Source organism: Phoenix dactylifera, chromosome 12 (genome assembly GCF_051530095.1).
Source record: "Phoenix dactylifera cultivar Ajwa chromosome 12, Ajwa_hap1_PhDact_Kaust_v1.1, whole genome shotgun sequence".
NCBI classification, from domain to species: Eukaryota; Viridiplantae; Streptophyta; class Magnoliopsida; order Arecales; family Arecaceae; genus Phoenix; species Phoenix dactylifera.
Window position 1 is genome coordinate 24,488,239 of NC_143201.1, and position 8,385 is coordinate 24,496,623.

The window sequence follows — 8,385 nt, forward strand, 5'->3', positions numbered from 1 at the left end:
ATTTACGTATTAGATAAAGTGCACAACCATGTGCAAAGGAAATCTTTTCATTGTTTGACCAGAATTAGATCGAACTGGTAATATTCTCTGACAATTGGCAATGGGCTGCTCAAACAGATCATCATAGGCATTTTATTAGAACTTAGTTTGACCCCTACCTCATGTCAGAATTCCCGAGCGATTCAGAGGATTTTGACAGCTAATACAAATTTCAAAAGAGGGTCATGGTTACCAACTGCTCCATTAATGTAGAATATCAGCAAACGGTTTGCAAAAGATAACCCAGGTGTTCAGAGAACATCAAATCAATGCATGCAGAGTAAGCTAGCTTTTGGCTAGCCCAATAACATCGTTTGTACTCCCGGATGAAAGATGCATTGGAAATTTAGAACTTTCAACTTTCCAAACTTTACCAAACAAATTGATTCTAAGATCTTGTGACGAGGACTACAAGACAGTCCAGCATGAAGTGCAAAGCAGAATCGTTAATTCCGGTGATCCTGAAAATAGCAATTCCCACGGACGAACAGATATTACCTCTTGACAAAACAATTAGGACCATAAGATTAACATGCCAGTAGCTTCGAGAGATAACCCAATGAGACAACCAATTGTGACCAACAAAGCATTCCAGTAGTTTCAAGCAAACAGAGACACCCTCTGCTACCAGTGCAACTTCATCCACTTTTTTTTTGATGTGATCCTTGGAAATTATAAAGTATTCAGGGTTTTCATAACAGGAACCATGTAAATAAGTTGGTAATTTGTACTGGATAACCTAAAACATACTCTGGCCACGAACAATAGAACATCATTTACATACAAAATTAACTAAAAATCTTAAAGCAAGAGGCCATATTCTGCTATGATGCCACACAACAATGAGCATTTAAGCGTTCTCAACAATAACATAAAAAGTTAGGGTTCGAGCAAAGAGACAAAGACTATAGACAGAATTTCGGTTTATTTAGTCATGGAAAAATGTAAGGTGGCAAGTTTAGAAACTAGTAATCACGAGCACCAAAAGCAGATTTTCTGTTAATGAATAGGAACCATCATATTCCATTATGGACAATCAATGCCACCCCAAATAAAAAACTGGACTGAGCCCAAATGATTATCAACTTCCAAGTGTCAATAAACACATCAAAACCACCTTAAGTATTTAACCTCATGTTAACAGTCGAGCAGATTGAATAAGACAGATTGACACTGACACTGTTGAACCTCAATAGTAGAAAAAAAATCTAAATAACGAACCAGAGAAGAAGCAAACAGAAGATATTAATATCAGATTCTTTACTTCAAGTTTGGCAGATAACTATACGCAAATGAAAAGGCATAACATCTGCTGATCCATTTACAGCCCCATTCGTAATCAATCCATACTGAAATTACAACTAATGCTAAACAATGACCTGTTAACAAAAGACAAAAGCATCACCAGCTCCAGTGACATTTTGTATGACTTACACTGTTATTTTAATGAAACTCTATACCTTGATATTTATGACCGCGAAGACCGATTGGAACTAGCGAAAAAAGGCTTTGAAAGCTCAAAGCCTTCTTATGCATCAGAGGTTATCTGCAAATGGATCATCACTCTTCCGCTACATTCACCAGCTCATACTCCACTAGAGATAAATTATTGTCCTCCTTTACTGTAAAAGTTGCAGGTTCAGTAACCTCCACGCGACCCCACTTGTCAACTACCAGCCTCATTGACCCCTTGAACATATCAATCTTTGCATTCCGCAGGATCACAGTCGAGCCAGCTGTCATCATATCAACTGTCAAATGATACAACAAAAGATTATTTCGGTGACACAAGAAGAATACAGGCTTTCAAGAACTTTATCTTAGATCAATGCATGACTTGATGCTGCATTTAGATTCTTGTTCCATCATACAGTAAGGGGCTGTTTGGCATGCTACAAGTCGACCTACCCTATACGTGCAACAACAAGGCGGGCTAGCCCACATGTTTGGAGGCCTACATTTGGCCCATAGGCTGCCAGTCAAGCTGCAAGGCCCTAGCAACTCAAGCCCAATCCGTGGTAGGTCCGACTTTCAATGAAATTGGTTGCTGATCAGCATATAGGGCAATTGCTTCCATAATTTTGAGGTCCCAGGTTCAAATTAACGCAATAATAATACAAGATAATAATAATTATAATATAATTGTTATCGTAATATAATATAATAAAATTATTACCGTATGTCCATATCCATGGTATACAATACGATACAATATGAATAATATAATATAATAATATCTTATGTTACTAATAATATAATAATACTAAAATACATTTTAATAATTTGTTGTATTATAATAATAATTATATTTAAATTGTATACTAATTTATAATATAATATTATTATAATACTAATAATCAGTATAGAAATTATTATATTTTTATATTATATACTATTTATTATATTAACTAAATTAAAATATCCAAATAAATAATTTATAAATTAAGGATACTTTATAAATAAATAAATAGATAATATTATACCCTTCCCTCATCTCGGCCTGAGCACCTCTACCTCTATCTCCTCTCTCCCTATAGGAACACCACTTCTCTTCGTCTTTCCTGTCTCGCCACCCTTTTTACCAATCTCTCTCCAAACACGAGTTAAAATTCCTTATAAGTCAAATAAGGCAATTTAAATTGCAAATCAATTTGAACTACAGGGCTCCAAACAGCTCGAAAAAGTACAATAAGATGGTAATGTAACATTACGAACAGCCAACACCAAAGCAAAGAAATGTGGAGCCAGCTTAAACACATCTCTAATACTTCTAACAGGCAAAAATGACTCTTGATGATTATTTATGTTTCTCTTAAGCAGAATTGCAGGTGGCAATTGGTTAGGTCAGGTTGCATCTGCATTAGGTCAACAAGCACGCACACCACTTGCGCATGCCCACCTACAAGCACACAAGTACATACCTATGTCTGTATGTAGGAAAAGTTAAGATAAAAAAAGGGTGTGAAGAGAGGAATTTACACATCTCGGTGGTGTTTGGTAAGAGCATAGGATCTGGAATGGGAACTTATACCAAATAATTTTTTGCAAAATAGGAATAGATTTGAAATAGGCTATACCAGGTCAAACAATCTTATGTCCATTTTTTTCGGGCGTAAGTTATTCCATGTCCACCTTGGAGTAATCCTACACCCAGTTAGTACCCCTAATTTTAATTTTATATTATCACTTATATTATATAAATATTATAATATAACAATCAACATTATAACAGATTACATTATATATAGTAGTAGTAAAAAAATATTATCATTCTTTTAGTACTTATTATAACATTATAATACTATAATATTTTTTATACAAAATGATTTATTATAATAATTATTACTATTATAATATAATAATGCTACTATAATAGCATTATATTTGTTAATAATAATATAATATTTTATTACGTTAATATAAAATTATTATTATAATAAAACTAATTTTATTATATTATAACATTGTATAATAATATAATATTATTATACTATATTTTATTAATAATCGTTTTAATAATACTATAAATATTAATATTTCTATAATAACATAATGCAATATTAATATTATATTAGATTACATTATATTATTAATGATAATACTCTTATATACATGTTTCATATTAATTACCAAATTCTTTAATATAAATATATAATATATATTAATTACCAAATTTTTTAATATAAATATATAATATAATATCATTATACAAAATTCTAATAGTACAATATAATATTATATGAGTACCACGTTAACATAATAAAATAATATAATTATAATATATGATATATATATATATATATTATATAATATATAATATTATTCTTTAATATTGATAATTATATTTAAAATATTAATCTTATTGTATAAAATATATTGTAACAAGCCAAGGGTGGTTTTGCCATTTCAAAAATGGGTAGTTCATTATAATTTTAACTTATTTCAAAAAAAATTTAAAACATGCGACAACTAAACAGAATCTAGAATAAATACCTCATATAGTTATGCCACGTGACATAGCTTTCCTCATTTCCAATTTTCTTATGCTTTGACCAAGGTTCGCCGTCTCGATACCGGATCCCATACAAATGCCACACTACGATAATATCGGTATGGTACGCGGTTCTTTTGGCATACCAAGTGTCTATACGCCACCGGTACCGGTACCGGCTCCGAACCGGTATGATACAGTACATCCGGTACCGTCCGGTACGGTACGGCATACCATGGCTCCAACCAAATGCCATCGTAGAGTATGCACCAAATCACCCCAAAATAAACAAGCTATATCACCCATTTTAACTATATATTTGGGCAACTCGATACGTAGGCGAGGAAAAAATACAATTTTTTACACAAATATTTTAGGCTTTCTAAAAGATTTGCATTTTCATTTTTCAATTACCAATATCAAATTTGCCTGTAGGTATAAACTGTAAAATCCTCACTTTGAAACTGTATTGCAACCGCACATTGAAGCCAACCCATTTATAATCAAGTTAAAAATGAAGACATAAACCCGACTGATATATTTCATAAGAACCTGAATCCCATCAGATGCAGTTAATAAATATACTTTGAAGAAACAAAGAATATGAGTAGGGGCTGAGCCAATGTTGAGAAGGTGTTGGCTTATGATGTAGGCTTGCAGAGGCCTCAGTCACAGACTCACAGCATTTCACAATGGCCCATGCCTGGATGCAGTAACAGCAGCGATAGAGCAAATGAACCTAATTAATCTAGAGTCAGGGCTAAGAGCTGGGCTTGGTGAGAACAAGGGCAGAGTAGGGCAAGAGGTTAGTTAGGTGTCAGAGAAGGGATAGGAAAGCGTAGAGGGTATTTCTGTAAGTGTAAACGTTCACAGGCGAGGGGTGTTCCCTCTGCGCGCGCACGCGCGCGTGTGTGTGTGTGAGAGAGAGAGAGATAGAGACAGAGAGAGAGGTGGGGGGATTAAAACCTTGTTGGAAGAGACAAGCATGAGGTATGCCTCTCAGACTACCCTCACACTTGAATTATTTAATGCCTCAGCTTCCCCCTCTGACCTGTAGTTCAGTTGGCAAAACCAACATGATAATGAAAATCTTCGTCTAGACCTAGTTATTTATGCTAGCTTGCGCGAGTTCTTGGGTTCAGTTTAACTATTACCATTTCTATAAAACATGCATCATTGATAAAACAAAAAAGTACAGGTTTTCACCTGCTGCACCTTTTTGTTTCACATAGATAAATTGAAGCTAGCTGCTTAAACTAGATTGAATATTTATTTGAAGACTTTAATTGAAAACATCAAATCAAAATTGTGTGTGGCCATGCACATCTCTCCTGTATGCATGCACGTGTGTCCATAACATTTGAATATTTGGGATATGAAAAAGATGAAGGTATTGTAATTTCTATAGTTAATTAATATTCAAAGCATTTCCTGGAAGTTTCTATGCAGAATAAAAAAGATATTCATGACTGACCTTAATGAACTACATTATACTAGTCAATACCCATGGCATGTCCCTTGCCATTTAACTTCCACATATAGTAGCTACTTAGACATTTTCATTATATGTTAAAACCTGATGATTCAGTGCAGGGCTGAAAGTTGTCAAATGCAAAATGCAATTCTTTGTTCTTTACTTTTCAGCGGTCATGCAAGGAGCAATGCAATTGTTTGTATAAAAGTTACAAGAAGCATATCCCTCAAAAGCTTATAAACACAAGTTATCTGGAATCATGCACTGCTCAGAGACATAACACCAAACAAGAGGAACAATTTGCACCATCTTACTGAGGTTACAAGAGGTAAAGTATGAAAATACAAGGCCTTTTTTGACAAGTTGTGGGTGTGCGTGCATAGACATATCAAAGAAAACCAATTTATGGGGCACTTAGAAATTCATGTTGAAGAGCGACTGGTGACAGATTATCAAGTTATGAGTTATGGAATCAACCATCGAGCACATATCAGTGTAAAAATAAATCTAACACCTAACAAGCTGAAAATGTTAAAAAACTACCTAGCTCCTACATTTTTCATAGTTGAAATCAGTTTGTTTAATTAAAAATTTTGATTTTTAGGCTACACTAGATTGATTAGATCTAAAAAAATTGAAGATCAGACAAATATTATGTGTGTCATGGATTAGATTGGAGTTCATGAGTTCGTTATCATGATCGGTTCCATGTGTTTCCAGCATTAGCCACTCAAAGTAACTCTGATTGCAATTAAACATGGGTACACCAGCACATATATATTAAATTGTCAGACTTCACCCAAACTTTTGCATAACTTTGATCAATTATTTTTATTTTTCTTATCTGATCACATTTCCCAAAAATTGTCTTACTATTCCATGTTCCCAAGACTTAATCCTACCTGGAACTAAAACTTCCTCTAACCCTGCAAATAGGCAATAATGCACGTTCTGATGACCACAAAGAAACACTCCAATTTCTTTTCTTTTTTTTCCTCTCTTTTGGAAGACCAGAAATGGCAGAGCATCTATTGACAACCAAGGCATAGCATCCACGTCCACTCCATCCAATCATTTTTTCTTCTCACTGTCAACTCAAAGGGGAATTCCAGTAAACACAAAAGATTGCAGGCCTCCAAGATTCGCAACAATGACCAGGGTAAAAGAATGACCTTTTGATGAGGCAAGGAGACACCTTCGAGCCTGCCAAAGACCATGCAGGTCCCATGCATCAAGATTAAGAATTCGATCAATTTTTTTTAAAAAAATAAAGGGCTTTCTAAACTATTTCAGAACTAGGGCTTCACTTACCCACAAAAAAGAAAACAATCAAAGAAATCTTATATAAACCCTTTGCAGAAATCAACGAAGAGATCAAATGCAAACCTAGGGTCTACACGAGTTCTCCTATCACCGGATCAAGCGACCACCTTTACGTCCTCTCATAGGTCTCCGAGGTAAGATGTAGGATTGTAACCCAGATATCTAAACTACAAACTCCAAGAAAAGTATTTCATTGCAAATAAAAGCTTCGGATAGGGAAAACCCGTGAGGGTATATATCGAACCCTGATCGTTGCGGGCGGTGAAGACGATGGTGCCGGTCTCATCGCCAACGAGACACTCGGCGATCCGGGTCTGGCGGAGGTAGGAGGAGGCGGCGCGGCCTTTCTGAAGCACCGTCTTTGAGCTGACGACCTTGACCGTGAGCGTGTGACCGCTCGTCCCGGGCTTCAGTTGGTCCACCTTCGTGAACACCGGCTTCCTCAACGCCGGCTTCGCCGCGCCTCCTTCCTGCTGTTGCTGCCCCACCGTCGCCATTGCTGCAACCACCGGAAACCTAACCCTAGAAAATTTCCAAGAACGAACAAAAAACCCTAACCCAGAGAAACGAGGCGACACTGACGGAATTAAAAAGTCTCTCTCTTTCTCGATTCTTTTTGGACGTCGGTATTGCCAAAGAAGAAGGGGCCAAGAGGGTAGGTAGTTTGCTTTGGTCCAGGACTGCGGATTATAATATCTCCCGGAGCAGCTTAAATTGAGTTGTGATCATCGGTGATGGATGGTTAGAATCGATTTTCCTTTCGTGATGGATTGTATCGATAAAGGAAAAGATTCTATTTATCCTGGATCGAGGTATAACTTAATTGGGCTCACGCGTTAGTTGTTGAGGCGCCCTATTCCTACTCAAACTTACCAATTTCTTGTTCCCCGTGGATGACGTGGCACGAGATGATTCGTAAGTGTAAAGGCGCCACTGAGATTTTAGTGTAGATAACCACTCATGTCGTGCCACGTAGTTGTAGGTGCCCTTTGGGTGCCCCAAGTCACCATACTTACGAGAATGCCCTTGCGATGAAGAAATTGGCATTTGGGTGGAAGGTGGGGTCCACAAAGTAAGGGTAAGCTAGTAATTGTTCTTTCGTTGACCAGCCATCGACGACTTTTCGTTGACCAGCCATTGACGCGAAAGGAATAATTGTTATCTAAAATCTTCAGAAGGATAATTTTTCAATTTTTTACTTACCGTTCGTTGTAGCATCAATAGTTCTGATTTTTCCCATAACAAAAATTGTAAAATAATTTATTAACTTTCATGGATGTATTTATTTCATTAAAAAGAAAATCGTGTAAAATAATTTATCAGAAAAAGCGAGCTCAATGGATGATTTATGTCTCAAGCTGCTTGAAGGAGGTCTATGATTAGTCATCACAATTATGACTGCTAACTCATCATGGTTGGAGATATGTAATTTTTCGTCCTATTGAGATTGGTGACCTGCCAAGGTCTAAAATTAGCACCAGTATAAGATTAAAAGGATCATGATCGAAGGTTTGAAGGCTTTTCTTGATTGTTAAATATTTTAACCTTTGTCACCTTC

The 8,385-nt window shown here is 35.8% G+C and overlaps 1 protein-coding gene across 1 annotated transcript; it reads right to left on the reverse strand.

Annotated features, from left to right (window-relative positions):
- Positions 1-1,266: 1,266 nt before the first annotated feature.
- On the reverse strand, positions 1,267-7,482 carry LOC103721423 (uncharacterized protein At4g28440-like). Its single transcript, XM_008811662.6, has 2 exons — positions 7,072-7,482; positions 1,267-1,790 (listed from the first exon to the last, which is right to left on the reverse strand). Exons 1-2 carry the CDS (start codon positions 7,322-7,324, stop codon positions 1,600-1,602), a joined length of 444 nt encoding a protein of 147 aa, XP_008809884.1. The 5' UTR covers positions 7,325-7,482; the 3' UTR covers positions 1,267-1,599.
- Between the last annotated feature and the right edge of the window lie 903 nt (positions 7,483-8,385).

Coding starts and splice junctions, on each gene's coding strand:
- LOC103721423 (XM_008811662.6), bottom strand. CDS start 7,324: ATGGCGACGGTGGGGCAGCAACAGCAGGAAGGAGGCGCGGCGAAGCCG. Junction 1,791..7,071: donor CACCGCCCGCAACGATCAGG/GTTCGATATATA, acceptor ATCATTTGACAG/TTGATATGATGACAGCTGGC.